Source organism: Hemitrygon akajei, chromosome 8 (assembly GCF_048418815.1).
Source record: "Hemitrygon akajei chromosome 8, sHemAka1.3, whole genome shotgun sequence".
NCBI classification, from domain to species: Eukaryota; Metazoa; Chordata; class Chondrichthyes; order Myliobatiformes; family Dasyatidae; genus Hemitrygon; species Hemitrygon akajei.
The window spans coordinates 4,403,593-4,425,599 of record NC_133131.1 but is presented as its reverse complement, the minus strand read 5'-3'; the positions used below and the strand labels follow the sequence as shown (position 1 = coordinate 4,425,599).

The 22,007-nt window shown below is 50.8% G+C and overlaps 1 protein-coding gene across 1 annotated transcript; it reads left to right on the top strand.

Annotated features, from left to right (window-relative positions):
* Positions 1-4,903: 4,903 nt before the first annotated feature.
* Positions 4,904-19,531, top strand: LOC140731571 (vitronectin-like). Its single transcript, XM_073053094.1, has 9 exons — positions 4,904-5,005; positions 7,055-7,199; positions 8,914-9,030; positions 14,130-14,534; positions 15,056-15,195; positions 16,067-16,223; positions 16,314-16,469; positions 18,159-18,422; positions 19,290-19,531. Exons 1-9 carry the CDS (start codon positions 4,919-4,921, stop codon positions 19,397-19,399), a joined length of 1,581 nt encoding a protein of 526 aa, XP_072909195.1. The 5' UTR covers positions 4,904-4,918; the 3' UTR covers positions 19,400-19,531.
* The last annotated feature ends 2,476 nt before the right edge of the window (positions 19,532-22,007 follow it).

Below are 22,007 nucleotides of genomic sequence, written 5' to 3'. Positions count from 1 at the left end.
TCCGTGATGGTCGTTATATCCATCTAACCTATCTCGGGGTTCAGTGACCGCTGGAATGGGTAACACATAAAACCGCAGAAACTAGGAGACAATCGGTGGGTGGAGTTAGGGGTCAGAGGTGGTGACTGAGTCACTGAGGTTTCCCAGCCGTTTACATCTTTAACCACGGCGATGGGGATTCACTCTGCTGGGACCTGTGGATCAGGGCTCGCTGGATTGGGAGACAATATACCAGAGGGTCATAGAACACAGAACAGTACAGCACAGTACAGGCCCTTCGGCCCACGATGTTGTGCTGACCTAAGATCAAACTAACCCTTCCCTGCCCCCAAAAGGTTTCGTTGAACGGCCACGTCCCTGTCTAAGACTCTCTTTGAAGAGTCCCCAAGGGCGCCACGTAGCGGCGAGCGTGACTATTACAGCTCGGCAATTTTGCAGTTCCAGGTTCAATTCCCTCCACTACCTGTGAGGAGTTTGTAGATTTTCCCGTAACCGCGTGGGTTTCCCCCGGGTGCTCCGGCTTCCTCCCACATTCCAAAGGCGTATTGGTGAGTAGGTTAATGGCCCGTTGTAAGTTGTCCTGTGATTAGACTAGTGTTAATTGGATTGGATAGGTTGCTGGGCCGCGCCACTCGTTGGACCGGAAGGGCTTGTTCTGCGTTGTATCTGCAAATAAACAAATACGATTAATTTAAACGTCCCATGGTCAAGGGCACTCAGATCATATTTCTTCCTCGGTCTGATATCCGGCCCGAACAACAACTGAACCCCTTGATGATGACCCCTTCAGTTAGTCCTGACGAAGGGTTTCGGCCCGAAACGTCGACAGTGCTTCTCCTTATAGATGCTGCCCGGCCTGCTGTGTTCCACCAGCATTTTGTGTATGTTGTCTGGAAAGGGAAATCTGCCTCTCAGTTTTATCATTGGGTGAGTACTACACACGAATGGCCACTAATAAGGTAATAACGAACCTGATATTTCCTCTTGTTTAAGGCCGTTCTCACATGCGTTCTCACGTTTATGCGTTTAGTGATACAGCCCGGTAACAGGCCCTTCCGGCCCAATGGACCCGCATCGCCCAATAACACCCATGTGACCAATTAACCGAATGGCTCGTACATCTTCGGATCGTGGGGGCGGGGGAGCGGAGCACCCGGGAACACCCTCGCGGTCACACAGAGAATGGACAGAGTCCTTAAGGACAGCGGCAGGAATCGAACACGAACCGCTACGTTACTGTGCCTCCCCTGATTGACAGTAACCGTACGGGGCTTGTTTTGTAGTTGTTTTTTCGGTCGTGGAGTCCTGCTGAGCACTGTGGACATACTGTGTTGGCACCAGAACGTGTGGCGACAGTTGCCGGCTGTCCCCAATACAGCCTCAGCTGAGACCGTAAGAGCGTTAGGAATTTTGCCCATTGTTTCTGCTCCTCCATTTCACCGTGGCTGATCCAATTTGCCTCGTAGCCCCAATCTCCTGACTTTTCTCTACATCCCTTCATACCCTGACCAATCAAGATCCTAACGACCTTTGCATTAAAAATACGTCAGGACTTGGCCTCCACAACTGTTTGCAGCGAAGAATTCCACAGATGCACCACTCTCTGGCGAAAGAAATCCCTCCTCACCTCTGTTCTAAAAGGATGCCCCTCTATTCTGAGGCTGTGTCCTCTGGTCTTAGACTCCCCCACCACTGGAAATATTCTCTCCACACCCACTCTGTCGAAGCCTTTCACCATTCGATCGGTTTCAATGAGGTCAGCTCTCATTCTTCTGAATTCTAGTGAGTACAGGCCCAGAACCATCAAACGTTCTTCATTTGTCAAACCTTTCAATCCTGGGATCATTTTCGTGAACCGCCTTTGAACTTCCACGCTGCCCTCAGACTCACCTGGCTCATTTTCGACAGCCCCTTCCCTTTCTCGCGCTCACTGTCTCTCCCCAGAGACAGGTATCGACCGGTGTCTGTTACAAACCCACGGACTCTCACATCTACCTGGACTATACCCCTTCCCACCTTCCTACCCGTAAAACGCCATCCTGCTCTCTCAATTCCTCCTTCTCCGCCGCATTTTCCTTTACACGCATGTCTGCTCTTACCCCATCCTCCCGCCACCCTACCAGAGACAGGGCTCCTCTGGTCCTTACCTACAACCCCACCAGCCTCCGCATCCAGCACCCAATTCTCCGAAACTCCCCCCACCTCTGATGGGATCCCACCACTAAGCACATCCTTCCTTTCTCTAACCCCCGCCCACATTCTGCTTCTCGCAGGGATCGCTCCTCACGCGACTCCCTTGTCCATTCGTCCCTCCCCACTGATCTTCATTCTGTCACTTGCCCTTGCAAGCGGAACAAGTGCTACAACTGCCCCAACACCTCCCCCCTCACTGCCATCCAGGGCCCTAAACAGTCCTTCCAGGCGAGGCGACCCTTCACCCGTGAGTCTATTGGGGTCACCTACTGTGTTCGGCGCACCGAGTGTGGCCTCCCGTATCTTGGGGAGACCCGACTTAGGTTGGGAAACGGCTTCGCCGGGAGTCTACGCTCTGTTCGCCAGAACAAGTGGGATATCGCAATAGCCACCCATTTTAATTCCACTTCCCATTCCCATTCCAATATGTCAATCCATGGCCTCCTGCACTATCGTGATGAAGCCACACTCAGGTTGGAGGACCAACACCTTATATTCCGTTTGGGTAGCCTCCAACCTGACGGCGTGAACATCGATTACTCAAAGTTCTGGCAATGCCCCACCCTCTCCTTCACCATCTCTCATCCCCTTTTCCCACCCTCGCCTTATCTTCTTGCCCATCGTGTTCCTCTTCCTTTTTCCTTTCTTCCATGGCCTTCTGTCGCTTTCACCAATCAACTTCCCAGCTCTTTACTTCACCCCTCCCCCTCCAGGTTTCACCTACCACCTGGTGTTTCTCTCTCTCCTCCCCCACCTTTTAAATCTACTCCTCAGCTTTTTTTCTCCAGTCCTGCCGGAGGGTTTTGGCCCGAAGTGACGACCGTAGATTCTGTCTGGACTGCCGAGTTCCTCCCGCATTATCTGCGTGTCGCTCCTTTGAACCCTCCCCTCTGTCAGCGCACCCTTTCTAAGATAAGGACCTCAAAACCTCTCACAACTCTCCAAGTGAGGCCTCACCAGTGCTTTATAAAGCCTCAACATTACATCCTTGCTTTCATATTCTAGTCCTCTCGAAATGAATGCTAACACTGCATTTGCCTTCCTGATCACAGAGCCAACCTGCAGATTAATCATTGGGGAATCCTGCACAAGCACTCTCAAAGCCCCTTGCACCTCCGTTAATTTTGTATTTTCTCTCCATTTAGAAAATTATCATCCCTCTCATTTCTTCTACCAAAGTGCATGACCATACACTCCTTCACACTATATGCCATGTGCCAATTTTTGCCCATTCTCCTCATCTGTCTAAGTCCTACTGTCGTCTTTCTACTTGATCAACGCCACCTGTCCCTCCACCTATCTTCATTTCGTTTGCAAACCTGGCCACAAAACCATCAATTCCATCATCCAAATCTTTGATGTATAACCTAAAAACAGTTGGTTCCAACACAGAGCCCTGTGGAACCCCACTAGTCACCGGCAGCCGACGAGAAAAGTCTCCCTTTATTCCCACTCTTTGCCTCCTGCCAATCAGCCACTGCTTTGTCCACGCTAGAATCTTTCCTGTGATACCATGGGCTCGTAGCTTGTTAAGCAACCTGACGTGTGGTACCTTGTCAAAGGCCTTCTGAAAATCCAAGTGCACAACATCAACCGACTCTCCATTGTCTGTCTTGCTTGTTATTTCTTCAAAGAACTCCAACAGGCTTGTCTGGCGTGATTTTCTCCAGAGGAAACCACGCTGACGATGGTCTATTTTATCATCATGTACCTCCAAGTACCCTGAGACCTCATCCTTAATGATCAAGTCCAACATCTTCCCAACCAGTGAGGTCAAACTAATTGGCTTACCTTTTCCTTTCTTTTGTTCTCTCCCTTGTTGAAGTGTGGATGACATTTGCAATATTTCAGTCTTCTGGAACCATACCAGACTCTACTGATCCTTGAAAGATTATAACTAATGCCCCCACAATCTCTTTCAGAACGCTGTGTTGTACACCACCTGATCCAAGTGACTTTTACCTACCTTTAGACCTTCCAGATTCCCAGGAACTTTCTCTCTAGCTATGGTAACTTCATACCCCTTGACACCTGAAACTTCAACCATATTGCTAGTGTTTTCCACAGTGAAGATTGATGCAAAATAATAATTCAGTTTGTCCGCCATTTCACTGTACCCCGTTACTGCCTCTCCAGCATGGTTTTTCCAGTGGTCCCGTGGTCCGATATCCACTTTTGCATAATTATTGGGTGATGTACTTCCGTATTCCATCTTTACCTTCTCTGTGACTGATTTAGCTGCCTACTATTATTTTTTAAAAGCTTCTGCATCTTTTAACTTCCCATTAATTTTTTGCAGTGTTATATGCCCTCTATTTGGCTTCTATGTTGGCTTTGATTTCTCTTGTTATCCATGCTTGTGTCATTTTGCCTTTAGAACACTTCCTGCTCTTTGGGATGTGTATAACCTGTGTCTCCCGAATTGCTTCCGGAAATTCCAGCCATTGCTGCTCTGTCGTCATCCCTGCCAGTGTTCTTTCCCGATCAGTTCTGACCAACTCCTGTCTCATGCCTCTGTAATTCCATTTTCTCCACTATAATACTGATACATCTGACTTCAGCTTCTCCGTCTCAAATTTCAGGGGGAATTTGATCGTACTGTGGTCACTTACCCCTCAGGGTTCTTTTACCTTAAGCTCTCTAATCAATTTCTAATGATTTGATTTCGTATTTTACCCACAGAACAACACCGCCCCTTTGCCTTCCTGCCTCTCTTTTCGATACGATGTGTATCCTTGGACATGAAACTTCCAGCTATAATCTTCGTTCAGCCGTAATTCAATGGTTCCTACAACATCATACCTGCCAATCGGTAACTGTGCTCCAAGCTCATCTACATTATTCCGTATACTGTGCACATTCAAATATAACACCTTCAGTCCCGCATTCACCTTTTCTGAATTTGTCCGACTTTTACGTTGCAACTCATCCAGTTGATGTAATTTTGCCCGATAATCAGCCTCTCCTCACTGCACATTGTCTCTGTTTGTAAACCAGCCACCTCATCTTCAGCCCCCTGCCATATTAGTTTAAACGCTCTCGAAGAGCTCTAACCAATCTTCACACAATGATATTGGACCCCCTCGGGTTCAGGTATAACCCGTCCCTTTTCTACAGATCGTATATTCCCCGGAGGAGATCCCGATGATCCAGATCCTGCACCAGTTCCTCAGCCAGATCATCCTATTCCTACCCTTACTGGGACGTGGCATGGCCATCAGTCCAGAGATGGTGACCCTGGAGATCCTGTTTCTCAACATCCTACCTCGCTCCCTGAAATCTCTCTCCAGGATTTCCTCAGCTTCTCTCCCTATGTCATTGGTGCCGAAACACACCGAGGCTTCGGGCTGCTCACCCTCGCCCTTGAGAGTGCCACGGACCCGATTCGAGACATCAGGGAAGCAACATACCACCCGGGTGTCTCCACCGTGCCCACAGCTCCTCGTCTCTGGTCCTACAACTAAGGAATCTCCTGTCAATACTGTAATCCTCTTCAGCTCCCTGCTTTTTTCAGCCACAGCGCCAGACTCAGTGCCAGTAGGTTGTCCCTCTCAATTGTATCGAAAGTTGCATACTTATCCAACAGGGAACGGTCACAGGAGTACCCTGCACTGGCCGTGCATTTCCCTTCTTTCTACAGCTACTCACCCAGTTACCTGTCTCCTGCAACCCAGGGGGCACACAAAATCAATCAATCTCACACACACACACACACACACACACACTCACACTCACACACACACACACACACACTCACACACACACACACACACACACACACACACACACACACACACACACACACACACACACACACACACACACACACACACACACACACACACACACACACATACAGATCTGAAGGGCCAGGAGGGAGGGATTATCACTATTGGAAGGGGCGATCCTGAGGGGTCGGGACAGAGGGATTGTCACTACTGGAGGAGGCGGTACTGAGGAATCTGAGGGGTGAGGACGGAGGGATTGTCACTACTGGAGGAGGCGGTACTGAGAAATCTGAGGGGTCAGGACTGGAGGGATTGTCACTACTGGAGGGAGCGGTACTGAGAAATCTGAGGGGTGAGGACGGAGGGATTGTCACTACTGGAGGAGGCGGTACTGAGGAATCTGAGGAGTGAGGACTGGAGGGATTGTCACTACTGGAGGAGGCGGTACTGAGGAATCTGAGGGGTGAGGACAGAGGGATTGTCACACCGCTGGAGGAGGCGGTACTGAGGAATCTGAGGGGTGAGGACGGAGGGATTGTCACTACTGGAGGAGGCGGTATTGAGGGATCTGAGGGGTGAGGATGGAGGGATTGTCACTACTGGAGGAGGCGGTACTGAGGAATCTGAGGGGTGAGGACGGAGGGATTGTCACTACTGGAGGAGGCGGTACTGAGGAATCTGAGGGGTGAGGACGGAGGGATTGTCACTACTGGAGGAGGTGGTATTGAGGGATCTGCCCGCTGTATTTTTTTCATTGCCACGTTGAACACGTTTCCAGTCTCCCAGGATCTCTGGGATTTTCTGTGTGCCAGAGCACCAGGAAATCTGTAAGCTGAAATATTTTTATCTTTTAAACCATGGCCCCAAAATGTCCCCGGTCATGGCCAGGCTGAAAGTCACTGAGTCATTGGTTCACCGTCAACGGGAAACAACGGGAACCCAAACACGAAACAACAATTTCTCTGGCATGTCTGACACTTTCACGCTGAATTTCACGGGGGGAAATTCACAGCAAGCGGGGCAGCTATCCGTAACGTGAAGAAATCTTCATTCCCGGAAGAATATCAAACGGTTTTGCCGATTTACATAAATGAAAAATCGATGGGCTTCTATCTTTCGCTAAACATTACTAGAAGTTTAAACAAATGTCCCAACAACTCAAACACGAGGTGGTTACATCCCGAGATCCCATTCCAGACTCGATCAGATCTTTGGCCATGGAGCTCCGGACTGTCCTCGTCGCCCTTTCGTTGCTCAGCTCCGCCGCTGCCGATGAAGGTAACACCAACGCTCGGCCGTTCCGCTGCTGGGGTTCTGCTGGCCATCGCGTGTCCCAATGGGTTCTCTTTCAGTCAGGGCAGGGATCAATCGATGAGAGAGCCAGCTTAGCCAGATAAAACTCACAACATAGGACACACAATCCAGTACAGTACAGGCCTCCGGAGTGCGGACTCACCTCAGGTTCAGCGCCACGACGTACTTCCCTGAGACCCAGGGTAACTTTCTCCTGTACTGGTTCTGTGGGCTCTGAGGCTAACGTGGGAGCAAATGCTCCTCCACAAGGGGTGGAGATTGTGGAGGGGGATAGGGCGTGAGAGCTGCTACCTTCCTGCTGCTAATTCAGGGGCACCAGGAGGACTCTGTGTTCAAGTCCCCAACGCGCTCCCAGTGGCTGTGGAGGTGGGGTTCCCAGATGCTTAGGAAAGTAGACATCTAAACTGAGAGTCTGTGAGCTCTCTCCTTCTCCATACCCGTGTCTGTCTCCATTCCTCTCTCTCCCCCCCTCTCTTTAGATGGTTCTCTCTTCATCTCTCTCCTTCATTCCCTCTCTCCATCACTCTCCCTGTCTCTCCCGTCTCGCGCCGTCTCTCTCAATCTATCTGTCTCTCCATTTCTTTCTTTCTCTCCATCTCTTCCCCTGTCTTGTTGGACAGTGGAGCTGTGCAGTGGTGGGGCAACCCCGAGACAGGGTCACACCGTGGGAGGGGAAATACTGAAGAACAGTCGCAACTTGGGAGTGTTGGTATGAGGGATTATCACACTATAGGAGGGGTTGTACTGAGGGAGGGTCACACTGTGGGTGGGAGGTACTGAGGGAGAGTCACACTGTGGGAGGGGCGGTACTGAGGGATTATCGCACTGTGGGAGGGGTGGTACTGAGGGAGGGTCACACTGTGGGAGGGAGGTACTGAGGGAGAGTCACACTGTGGGAGGGGCGGTACTGAGGGATTATCGCACTGTGGGAGGGGTGGTACTGAGGGAGGGTCACACTGTGGGAGGGGCGGTACAGGGACAGTCACACTGTGGGAGGGGCGGTACTGAGGGAGAGTTCACACCGTGGGAGGGGTGGTATTGAGGGAGGGTCACACTGTGGGAGGGGCGGTACTGAGGGAGAGTTCACACCGTGGGAGGGGTGGTACTGAAGGAGGGTCACACTGTGGGGGGGAGCGGTACTGAGGGAGAGTCACACTGTGGGAGGGATGGTACTGAGGGAGGGTCACACTGTGGGGGGTGGTACTGAGGGAGGGTCACACTGTGGGAGGGGCGGTACTGAGGGAGAGTCACACTGTGGGAGGGATGGTACTGAGGGAGGGTCACACTGTGGGGGGTGGTACTGAGGGAGGGTTACACTGTGGGAGGGGCGGTACTGAGGGAGAGTCACACTGTGGGAGGGGCGGTACTAAGGGAGGGTCACACTGTGGGAGGGGTGGTACTGAGGGAGGGTTACACTGTGGGGGGGCGGTACTGAGGGAGGGTCACGCTGTGGGAGGGGCGGTACTGAGGGAGGGTCACACTGTGGGAGCTGCTGTACTGATGGAGGGTGACACTGTGGGAGGGGCGGTACTGATGGAGGGTCACACTGCGGGAGCGGTAGCACGAGAGGGAGAGTTACACTGAGGGAGGGGTGGTACTGAGGAAGGGTTACATTGAGGGAGGAGTGACACTGAGGAAATGCTTCACTGAATTGGAACTTGTGCTGTCTGTTTAACAGAATCCTGTGTCGGTCGCTGTGATCTGGGCTTCCAGTTGGGAGTGAAGTGTCAGTGTGACGCTTTGTGCGGTTTCTACTCCAGCTGCTGCCGGGATTACCACTCCGTCTGTATAAAAAGTAAAGACTGCTCACCGAGCGCGCACACACACACACACACACACACACACTCACACACACACACACACACACACACACACACACACACACACACACACACACAAACACACACACACACTCACACTCACACTCACACACACACACACTCACACTCACACTCACACTCACACACACACACACACACACTCACCCCCCCCCCCACACACACACACACACACACACACACACACACACACACACACACACACACACACACACACACACACACACAAGTCGAACCTGTTGGAATTCTTTGAGGAGATTACAAGCAGAGTAGATAAAGGGGGTGTTGTGGATGTTTTACACTTGGCTTTTCAGAAGGCTTTTGACAAGATGCCACACATTAGATTAGATTAGATTCAACTTTATTGTCATTGTGCCGATTACAGATACAAAGACAAATGAAATGCAGTTGGCATCTATCCAGAAACGCAAACAGTGTCATTTACAAAATAACTGTGAATAAAAAGTAAGTGCTACAGCACACAGATATAAAAGTACTGAGACAGTACAATATGGGTGCAATACAGCTTAGCGCTGTGATGTGAGGTTCAGCAGGGTCACAGCCTCAGGGAAGAAGCTCTTCCTGTGCCTGCTGGTGTGGGAGCGGAGGCTCCTGTAGCGCCTACCGGATGGGAGGAGAGTAAAAAGTCCATCGTTAGGGTGAGATGCATCCTTGATAATGCTTTTTGCCCTGCCCAGGCAGCGTTTATGGTAGGTGTTCTCAATGGTGGGCAATTGGGTGCTGATAATCCGCTGGGCAGTTTTCACCACCCGCTTTGCGGTCTGATACGGGACAATTGCCGTACCACACTGAGATGCAGATGGTGAGTCTGCTCTCAATGGTACAGCGGTAAAAGTCCGTCAGTATCCTGGGAGAGAGGTGATCTTTCTTGATGCTGCGCAGGAAATAAAGACACTGTTGCGCCTTTTAGATCAGGATGGAGGAGTTCAGGGACCAGGTGAGACCCTCGGAAATGTGGACACCAAGGAATTTGAAGCTTGATACACGCTCCACTACAGCTCCGTTGATGTAGATGGGGACGTGTGTGTGGCTCCTAGCATGCCTGAAGTCCACAATGATCTCCTTGGTCTTCTGGGTGTTAAGATTCAGGTTGTTATCGACAAACCACGCGGCCAGGTGCTGGACCTCGTCCCTGTGGGCTGTCTCGTCATCCCCTCTGATCAGGCCAACCACCGTGGTGTCACGGGCGAACTTGATTATGGAGTTTGAACCATGTACAGGAACGCAGTCGTAGGTGAAAAGGGAGTACAGAAGAGGGCTCAGCGCACAGCCTTGAGGCACGCCAATGTTCAGGGTGAGAGTGGAGGAGGAGAGGTTATCTAACTTAACAGATTGGGGTCTGTTAGTCAGAAAGTCCAAGGTCCAATTGCAGAGAGATGAGCTGATACCAAGCTGGCGAAGTTTGGCGATCAGCTTGGAGGGGGGTCACAGTATTGAATGCCGAACTAAAGTCAATGAATGGCATTCTGAGGTTAGAGTTGGGGCTGTCCAGGTGGGTCAGGGCAGAGTGAAGTGCCGTGGAGATGCTGTCCTCTGTTGACCTGTTGGTGCGATAGGCAAATTGATGGGGGTCCAGGGTAGTGGGCAGACAGGATTTCAGATGTGATGGAACCAGTCTCTCAAAGCACTTTGCAATGATGGGGGTGAGTGCAACAGGGCGGAAGTCATTCAGCCCCGTGGCACATGAGGCTGCTTACTCAGTTAACCCTTACATACTGTTCATATTCTAAACCTTCACAGTATGGTCTGGGTCAATTTTGACCCGGCCCAAGAATCCCCTCATAACAAGTGTCTATACCAAATTTTGAACCACAGATATATTTGGAATGTATAAGTAGCCTCTCTGACATTAATAAATGAGTGATTAATCCTTAATTACTGCTTCAGAGACCTAAAATCCATTGCAATAGATATGGGACAAATTTGACTCGGAGCAGCCTCAAAGTACTAAAATTTGTAGCACCTGTACAAGAATATAAAACTTTAAAACATTTTCATTTTGCGCAATTTGGGTCACTTTAGGAAAAGTAATCAAAGTTCGGCTAAAAAAAAAAGGCATTTAGAGTGTTTTTACTGCTGTCAAATGTCAAAACGGGTCAAATTTGACGCAAACAGTATGTAAGGATTAAGAGCCGATGGTATTACGGGAAAGTTACTAACACGGTTAGAGCATTGGCTGGTTGATAAGAGGTAGCGAGTGGGAATAAAAGGATACTTTTCTGGTTGGCTGACAGTGACTAATGGTCTGCAGGGGTTGTTGTTGGGACCGCTTCTTTTTATGCTGTGTATCAATGATTTAGATGGTGAAATAGATGGCTTTGTCGTGAGGTTTGCAGGTGATACGAAGATTGGTGGAAGGGTGGGTGTTGTTGAGGGAACAGGAAGGCTGCAGAAGGACTTAGACAAGTTAGGAGAATGGGAAGAAAGTGGCAAATGAAATAAAATGTTGGGAAATGCATGGTCGTGCACTTTGGTAGTAGAAATAAATGTGTGGACTATTTTCTAAATGAAGAGAAAATCCAGGAATCTGTGATGCAGAGGGACTTGGGAGTCCTTGTGCAGAACACCCTGTAGGTTAACTTGCAGGTTGAGTCGGTGGTGAGGAAGGCAAATGCCATGTTAGCATTCATTTCAAGAGGTCTAGAATACAAGAGCAGGGATGTGATGCTGAGGCTTTATAAGGCACCGGTGAGGCCTCACCTTGAGTATTGTGAACAGTTTTGGGCTTCTCATCTAAGAAAAGATTTGTCCTGATAAAAATTTAAATTTAAATCTTTTAAATTTAAAACCTTTTGTTAATGGTTCTATTACCGGTATCTATAACTTGTTGATTGATTCTAGACAAGACTTTTTAGATAAAATAAAAAAAGCTTGGGAGGATGACCTAAATTGTCAGATTTCTGATGATAGATGGAATAAAATTCTTAAATGGGTTAATAAATCATCTTTCTGTGCCCGTCATTCTCTTCTACAATTTAAAGTGGTTCATAGAGCTTACATTTCTAAACAGAAGCTGTCCAGTTTTTACCCGAATGTTTCTCCACTTTGTAATAAATGCAACTCTGCTGATGCCTCTTTAATTCATATGTTTTGGTTTTGCCCTACAATTGAAAAGTTTTGGCGGGAAGTATTCCATACCTTTTCACAACTTTTTAGGGTCCAATTTGACCCAAATCCCCTTACTGCCTTGTTTGGTATTATTGCAAATGAAGATATAACTTTAAATACTCCTAACCTACAGGTTTTAGTTTTTACCTCTCTTTTAGCACGAAGAGTAATCTTGCTTAAATGGAAGGAGTCTACCCCTCCTACACATCTTCAATGGCTACGTGATATTATGTCTTATTTAAATTTAGAGAAGATCTGCTGCTCAGTCTTAAATTCGAAACAATCTTTTTATGATATTTGGGGACCTTTCCTAAATTACTTTTCCAATTTATAAAGTTTAACAGTGCACAGAATTTTATGTATATTTTTATCTTCTCTTCTTAAGTGAATATGTTTTTTTTTCTAATTATCCATTGTCATCCATCAGCTTTTTTCTTTGGTAGTTGGTAGGGGGTTGACTGTTTTTTTATTTAAAAAAATTATTTTATGATGTATGACCTATCTTTAAATTTTTGATTACAGAGTGGTATACCTTTATGTGTTATGCTATAACATTTTGATCAATTTTATTACAATACACGAATGTACACAAGTTATGTTGAGATGTATCTATGTGTTGCACTCTGTAAGTCTTTTTATCTTCTGAATAAAAATATTGTAAAAAGAAAGAAAAAAGAAAGAAAAGATGTGCTGGCATTGGAGAAGGTTCACAGGAGGTTCACAAGGATGATTCCAGGAATGAAAGGTTTATCATTCGAGGAATGTTTGATGGCTCTGAGTCTGTACTCCCACCTAACCTGTGGGATACCTGCTCTGAGAATGCGTCGGGAATGGTGCAGAGGGAGTTTTACTCTGTGTCTGACCCCGGGAGTGTGTGATGGGACAGTGTGGAGGGAGATTCACTCTGTGTCTGACCCCGGGAGTGTGTGATGGGACAGTGTGGAGGGAGATTCACTCTGTGTCTGACCCCGGGAGTGTGTGATGGGACGGTGCGGAGGAAGTTTTACTCTGTGTCTGACCCCGGGAGTGTGTGATGGAACGGTATGGAGGGAGTTTCACTCTGTGTCTGACCCCGGGAGTGTGTGATGGGACGGTGTGGAGGGAATTTCACTCTGTGTCTGACCCCGGGAGTGTGTGATGGGACAGTGTGGAGGGAGTTTTACTCTGTGTCTGACCCCGGGAGTGTGTGATGGGACAGTGTTGAGGGAGATTCACTCTGTGTCTGACCCCGGGAGTGTGTGATGGGACAGTGTGGAGGGAGATTCACTCTGTGTCTGACCCCGGGAGTGCGTGATGGGACGGTGTGGAGGGAGTTTCACTCTGTGTCTGACCCCGGGAGTGTGTGATGGGACGGTGTGGAGGGAGCTTCACGCTGTGTCTGACCCCGGGAGTGTGTGATGGGACGGTGTGGAGGGAGCTTCACTCTGACTGACCCCGGGAGTGTATGATGGGACGGTGTGGAGGGAGCTTCACTCTGTCTGACCCCGGGAGTGTATGATGGGACGGTGTGGAGGGAGCTTCACTCTGTCTGACCCCGGGAGTGTGTGATGGGACGGTGTGGAGGGAGTTTCACTCTGTGTCTGATCCCGGGAGTGTGTGATGGGACGGTGTGGAGGGAGTTTCACGCTGTGTCTGACCCCGGGAGTGTGTGATGGGACGGTGTGGAGGGAGCTTCACTCTGTCTGACCCCGGGAGTGTATGATGGGACGGTGTGGAGGGAGTTTCACGCTGTGTCTGACCCCGGGAGTGTGTGATGGGACGGTGTGGAGGGAGCTTCACTCTGTCTGACCCCGGGAGTGTGTGATGGGACGGTGTGGAGGGAGCTTCACTCTGTGCCTGTTTTGAGAAAGTCAGATTCAGAATCAGAATAAGTTTATAAAGTAACTGGTTTGGCGTCATTAACTAACAATGTTTTCTGTGTGGTCAGCCCGCGGAGATGAGTTTGCCTTCCCGGAGGATGAAATTGATGAAATTGATGAAATCTTCAAGAATGGGACTGATTTTTATCCCGAACTGGAACCAGGGCCAAGCTTGGAACCGGAGCCAAACCCAGAATCCGAACCCACTGCGGAACCGGAGCTGAGCCCGGAATCGGAACCCAGTGTGGAACCGGAGCTGAGCCCGGAATCGGAACCCAGTGTGGAACCGGAGCTGAGCCCGGAATCGGAACCCAGTGTGGAACCGGAGCTGAGCCCGGAATTCGAGCCCAGTGTTGAACCGGAGCCGAGCATGGAACCGGGACCGGAACCAGAACCAGTAAATGTGTGCGTCGGTAATAACTCGTTTGATGCGTTCACTGATTTGAGGAATGGATCCATCTTCGCTTTTCAGGGTAAGCAGAACATAGTCGTTCGGCCCATGGGCTTGTCCCGACTTTAGGATCGATAAGCGACTTGCACTCTCCAGCTGATATTGACCTTGGGCCCACCAGGTGAAGGGGGGGGGGGGTCCATAGAAATCACGCCAGCCACCTGACCACGTGTCTCTGTCCACGACTCCAATTAGCCTCGTGCGCCTTGTTTATCCAGTGGCCGTGGGCATGCACTGGTCACCCTGCACCATCTCCCTCAACGCACACACACACAACAGCGAGCGAGTTCTCGCTCTACGGACCCCCGTAACGATCAAATAACTCCCGATGGCTGAATGGTATTGGGATTATTCCCGACCTTACCCCCTGCAGGGCGGTGGTTGGGTGGGAGTGGGAGGTGACCAGGAGTAAAGGACGAGATCCTAACCTTTGCCCCAGTGTGGAGGGAGTTTCACTCTGTGTCTGACCCCGGGAGTGAGTGAGGGGACGGTGTGGAGGGAGCGCCACCTAGTGTCTGACCCATTACCTTCTTCTCCCCTCAGGGAAGTACTTCTATGAGTTGACTAAGAAAGGTGTAGCTGATGGATATCCTAAGCTGATTCACGATGTGTGGGGAGTGCAGGGTCCCATCGATGCTGCCTTCACACGAATAAACTGCGAGGGAAAGACGTATCTGTTCAAGGTCCGACTGGGGCCAGGCGCGGTCGTTTCTCTGGGTTTGAATCTATGTTGCGGCGTTAATTTACATTGATTGAGATCCATAGTGCGGGGTGTCGAGGCAGCAGATCGATGGGAAGATAAGAAATGTGGGTCACTCATCCACCATTCCAGACCGATCTGCAGAATTAAGCCATTCGGCCCATCCATCTGTTCTGCCGTTCTATCATGACCATTTATTACCCCTCTCAACCCCATTCATCTGACTTCTCCCCGGAATCTTTGACACTCTGACTAATTAAGAACCTAGCAACCTCTGATTTAAGTATACTCGATGAGTTGGCCTCCACAGCTGTCTGTCGCATCTGATTCCACGGATTCACCACTTCTGTCTGAAAAAACTTCCCGTTCTGAGTGGACGTGCCTGTACTGAGGCCGTGCTCCCTGGTCAAGTACTCTCTCACTATTGGAAACATTCTCTCCACACCCACACTAGGCCTCCAAAAGTCGGTAGTTTCTGTTAGACCCCATTTAATTCCCCCAAGCTCCAGTGAGTATGCCCGTTGACGGAGGGTGAAACCTCGGTGGGTACCTGGAAGGAGCGAGCGGAGGAGCGGATCGAACTGGGTACATCGGCAAAACTTAAAAAGGCAGTTGATAGGTACTTGGAAGGGAGCGGCTTGGAGGGTTATGGGCCGAACGCAGGCACCTTGGACTAGCAGGGAGGATGCTGAGCCCGGTGTTGGGATGGTGCAGAGGGAACTTCAAGCTGCGTCTGATCCCGGGAGTGTCAGTGTAGAGGCTTGTCCAGATGAGTGGATGGGTTTTGTCTGCCGCTGTGTTTAACCCTTTGCCCGACACGGCTGCATTTATAGAGTCTGTCTCTCCTTTTCCAGGGTGAGTTTTACTGGCGTTTCCACAATGGCGTCATGGAGGCCGGTTTCCCGAGGCTGATCAGGGATGGTTTTCACCAAATTCCGGACAATGTTGACGCCGCATTGGCACTGCCGGCATCTGGCATCCGCGGGAAAGAGCGAGTCTATTTCTTCAAGGGTAAGGCAAGATTTCCTGTCATCTGAGTGCTGTTCAGCTACTGGCCAGACACCACCGATCTCGGTTCCTGACCGACCCTCTCGTCTGCAGGCCGTGACTATTGGAAGTACGTCTTTAGAAGCCAGCCCAGCCACGAGGAGTGCGCAAGGGTATCCATCTCTGTCCCCTTTCGGAGATACAGCCACTTCATGCTTTTCGACTGGGAGGTGGACTTCTTCACGGAGGTCTTTGGATCACCTGGGAGAGGTAACAGCTTGATCCCCTTATCCTGGGCTTCTCCACCCCACTCTAGTGTGGTGTCCGGTTCTCCAGTGCTGACATTGGTGAGGCCAACTTTGGAATATTGTGTGCAGTTCTAGTTGGCTACCTGTTGGGAAGTTATCAATAAGATTGGAAGAATGCAGAGAAAATTTACGAGGATGCTGCCAGAACTTTTGAGGACCTGAGTTTACAAGGAAAAGTGGAATAGTTGAAGAGTAACGCACAAAAATGCTGGAGGAACTCAGCAGGTCATGTGGAGGGTAGTAAGCAATTGACATTTCGGCCCGATAAACCTTCATTAGGACTTTCTTCCTTGGAGTGTAGGAGAATGAGGAGAGATGTCACAGGTATACAAAATTCTGAGGGGTATCAATAGGGTAAATGCAAATAGCTTGTTGTTCCACCGAGGTTGGGCGAGAGGAGAACTTGAGGTCAGAGGTCAGGGGTGAAAGGTGAACTATGGAAGGGACACCTGAGAGGGAACTTCTCCCAGAGGGTGGTGAGAGTGTCGAACGGGCTGCCGGAAGAAGTGGGCTCGAGTTGAATATTTATTATTTAAGGGAATACCGGGGTGGGAGGACTTTTGAGGGCAATGGTGGGTGGGTCAATGGGACTAGGCAGATTACTCGCTCGGTCGGCACGGACTAGATGGGCTGAAGGGTGTGTGTCTCTACTGTGTCCTCGATGACTGTATGACTCTCTCTGCATCTTTTATTCTTCCCCGTTTTACCTTCAGTTTTGTCCGTCTCACTTTTCCATTTCACGGTTCTCTGCACTTTATTTCACCATTGGCCTTGTCCGACCATGAGGTATAGGAGGAGAATCAGGCCACTCGGCCCGTTCTGCCCGCTATACCGTTCGGTCAGGGCTAATTGATTATCCCGTTCAGCTCCTTTTCCCTGCCTTTCCCCCGTACCCTGTGACACCGTTGCTAATCGGGAACCTATCTACCTCCGCTTTAGATACAGTAAACGCAATGACTCGGCCTGCACAGCCGTCCGTGGTAAGCAATTCCACAGATTCACCGACCTCTGGCTAAAGAAATTCCTCCTCGTCTCTGTTCTAAAGGGATGTCCCTCTATTCTAAGGCTTTACCCTCTTCTTTAACACGGTAAATTTAAAGATGAGGAAGTAGAGAAACTGTTTTCTTATCCCTCTTTAAAGAGAAACAACTTTATTTCAAGTATTGTGAAAAATCGCTATGAAGCACAATAACTAACGGAAACTAACCGAAATATTCTCAGCCCTATATAGGCTACACCCGCTGGTGTAGCCAGTAGACTCCCACATGGTCTATGGCTCTCTCTATGGTCCCCGTGAACACGCTCTCCACGGTTACCCGGGCGGGGAGATAAGCCCGGTACGTCTCCCGGCAGATAGATAGAGCACTCCGCTATCCGCTTCCATGACCCACAGATAGCTAGCTGCCTTTGCCAGCTGGCTGATATCGAGGATGTGGTTTACTGACCTAGTCTGGTAACTCCGTTTGTTCACACCTGGCCGAGTGTCCAGCTGTGCTTACATACCTAGCCGAGTGTCCGGCTTCGTATATGCGTCCGGCCGAGTGTCCGGCTGCGGTTACACATCTGGCCGAGTGTCCGGCTGCGGTACATACCTGGCCTCTCCTGGAGCCCGGCCAGCCGAGTTGACACCACACTCTGCTTCCCCTTACAGATGGTTCATTCGGGCCGTTCCGCACCGCTCGTCACTGGGGTGGGCTTCCTGCCCAGATAGATTCGGCGATGATCGGGAAGCTCTTCACGATCCGTAGGCTGATTGAGCGGCACCACGGGAGGAAGCCGTTCTGGAACCGTAGGAAGAAGCACCGGCGGGGCAAGAAACGATGGCCGAAGGCCTCGTGGTGGGGGCAATCGTCGAGCGACGAAGACGACAGCTACATCTTTATGCCCAGCCAGAGTGTCTACTTCTTCTCCAGAGGTAATGACTCCTCGTTCCCCACCCCCCTCCCCCCCCCCGCGAACTCCCTCCCTGACCACCCTCCACCCACCATCAGGTTCTGGGACTGCCACAGATAGGCAGACCCGTGAGCGCAGCGGAGAAGGTGGCGGGTTGGGCGGGGTGACGTCACAGCCGGACTCTGGAACCAGAGGCTTGGGTGACGTCGGAGGAGATTAAAGGGATCAGCAGGACGTCATGGGCCGAAAGTCCTGTGCTGTGTTGCTCTGTGCAAGGCACACACAAAGCTGGAGGAACTCAGCAGGTCAGGTAGTATTTATGGAGAGGAGGTTTCGGGCCGAGACCCTTCGCCAGGACCGGAAGGGACGGGGATGGAGGCTAGAGGGAGCAGTACTAGACGATTGGAAACACCAGGTGAGTGGGGGAGGAAAAGGAAGGTGAAGGAATGTGATAGGAAGAGAGTGGACCACGGGAGGGGGGCACCAAGGCGTGGATACAGATAGGCAGGTGAAGCGAAGGTGTAAATGTGGGAGGGGCTATATTGGGGAATTGAAGGCGAGGGAAGGGTGAGGGGAGAAATTACAATTCGTTTGAGAAATCGATGTTTATGCCATCAGTTCAGAGGCTGCCCCGACGGAATGTTAGATGTTGTTCCTCCAGCCTGTGAGCGGCCTCATCGTGGCAGTCGAGGAGGCTATGACCCTGCGACCGCGGCGATCCTGATACATATCCCCAGTGGGTGGAAGGGAGACCCCGGTGATCCGCTCAGCCGCCCCCGCAATCGTTCGTGGGGTCTGGTGGTCGGATGTGTTGTATTTCCGTACGAGACGGTCAGGACGCTGTCAATGATGCTCCTGTACTAAGCGGGGTGTTCCACTGCGATTTCAGGTGACTATTACCGGGTTGACCTGGAGACCAAGAGGGTGGCGTTTTCTCGGCCCCCGTACCCACGGTCCATCGCCAAGTACTGGTTCAAGTGCAAGGACGTTTTCGAGTAAGGACGGCCGTGGACAGCAGCGGCACAGGCTAAGCCGCAGATTGCGGGAATGCAGCGGGGCAAAGGGTACCCCGCTGAGGGATGAGGGGCATGGAGGTTACTGACGAGAAAATAAAATGTGAAATATTCTGTCTCCGTGATGGTCGTTATATCCATCTAACCTATCTCGGGGTTCAGTGACCGCTGGAATGGGTAACACGTAAAACCGCAGAAACTAGGAGACAATCGGTGGGTGGAGTTAGGGGTCAGAGGTGGTGACTGAGTCACTGAGGTTTCCCAGCCGTTTACATCTTTAACCACAGCGATGGGGATTCACTCTGCTGGGACCTGTGGATCAGGGCTCGCTGGATTGCGAGACAATATACCAGAGGGTCATAGAACACAGAACAGTACAGCACAGTGCAGGCCCTTCGGCCCACGATGTTGTGCTGACCTAAGATCAAACTAACCCCTGCCCCCAAAACGTTTCGTGTTTTTTAAAAAAAGTCATCCACGTGCCTGTGTAAGATCTCGCAGGACGCCAGGGTGACGTCGCGGCGAGCGTGACTCTATCACAGCTCGGTGCGCTTGGCAGCCCCAAGTTCAATTCCCTCCGCTGTCTGTAAGGAGTTTGTACGTTCTCCTGCGATCACGTGGGTTTCCTCCGGGTGCTCCGGTTTCCTCCCACATTCCAAAGACATACTGCACAATAGGTTCTTTGCCCCATGCTATGGATGAAGGAACTGGGGGCTTTGTGAGAAAGTTTGTAGATGATACCGAGATAGCTGGGCGGGGTGGGGGGGGGGGGGGGTTGTGGTAACAGGGAGTGTTGAGGAAACAGGGAGTCTGCAGAAGGATTTTGAGAATGGGTGGAGAAGGAATATAGCGTAGGGAGGTGAACGGTCATGCACTTTGGTAGAAATAATAAAGGTGTAGACTATTTTCTAAACGTGCTGAAAATTCAGAAATCAGAGGTGCAAAGGGTCTTGGGAGTCCTGGTTCAGTATTCTCTGAAGGTTAAATGCAGCGTGAGTCGGTCGTGAGGAAGGCCAATGCAATGTTAGCGTTCATTTGGAAAGAAATAGAACGTGAAAGCAAGGATGTACTCCTGTTCGCGGGATTAAAACGGGAGAGTTTGATGTCTCGGGGCCTGTAGTCGACAGAGGTTGGAAGAATGAGGCGACAGGGATCGAATACTGAAAGGCCTAGATAGAGTGGACGTGAAGAAGATGTTTCCGTTAGTGGGGGAGTCTCGGACCGCAGGGCACTGCCTCAGAATATTAGGGCACCTCTTTAACACAGAAATGAGGAGGAACGAATTCAGCCAAAGATGGCGAATCTGTGGAATCCGCTGCCACAGGCAGCTGTGGGAGCCAAGCCAAGGTGGGACTGTTGGGTTTTTGATCGGCAAGGTGGTTAAGAGCTGCATGTGGAAGATGGGAGAATGGGACTGAAAACAAAAAGAAAGGCACCCTTTATTGAATGGCGGGGCAGAATCACTGTGTTTGACTAGCTCACCTGGATGCCAGCTCAGAGTACCAAGTGGGACCCTGACGGAGACAACATCTACCATATTGCCCTAATCTGCCTTCAATCAGATTGGCGAGGCACAATTTCACAAAGCCACGCTGACTCTTCCTAATCAGCCATTGCCTTTCTAAATGCAGGTAGATCCCATCTATCAGAATCTGTCCCAGTGGCAATAGATGTTGGGCTCACAGGTCTGCTGGTTATTTAAGCCCATTACCCCCACTGGGGCACAGTAGCTCACCAGACACCTCTGTCTATCACCCCTACTGGGGCACAGACCAGCTCACCAGAGACCCCTGTCCATCACCCCTACTGGGGCACAGACCAGTTCACCAGAGCCCTCTGTCCATCACCCCCACTGGGGCACAGTAGCTCACCAGAGTCCTCTGTCCGTCACCCCCACTGGGGCACAGTAGCTCACCAGAGACCTCTGTCCATCACCCCCCACGGGGGCACAGACCAGCTCACCAGAGACCTCTGTCCGTCACCCCCACTGGGGCACAGTAGCTCACCAGAGACCTGTCTATCACCCCTACTGGGGCACAGACCAGCTCACCAGAGACCCCTGTCCATCACCCCTACTGGGGCACAGACCAGCTCACCAGAGACCTCTGTCCATCACCCCCACGGGGGCATAAACCAGTTCACCAGAGCCCTCTGTCCATCACCCCCACTGGGGCACAGTAGCTCACCAGAGTCCTCTGTCCGTCACCCCCACGGGGGCACAGTAGCTCACCAGAGACCTCAGGCCATCACCCCCACTGGGGCACAGACCAGCTCACCAGAGACCTCAGTCCATCTGCCCCACGGAGGCACAGGATACCGACAGCAGCTCAGGGACCTCTGACCTGGGCCAGCCTTTCAAGTTGTCCCCAGCTGTATCCCATTTTTCCTGGTGTCAGCTTCCAGGTCGCGTCGTCAGGTGTCCTTCTGCCGGCTTCTCGTCCGCGTTGCCACGTTCCCGCGTGCCTGGTGCACGTGCTCGATCCATTGTCCCGGATGACGATCAGACACGCGTCTTCCGGCTTTCACCACACGGCCTCGTACGTCTTCAAATCAGAGAACGTCCCTCTTCCAGGGAGTTTCTGTAGCTCTGTGTG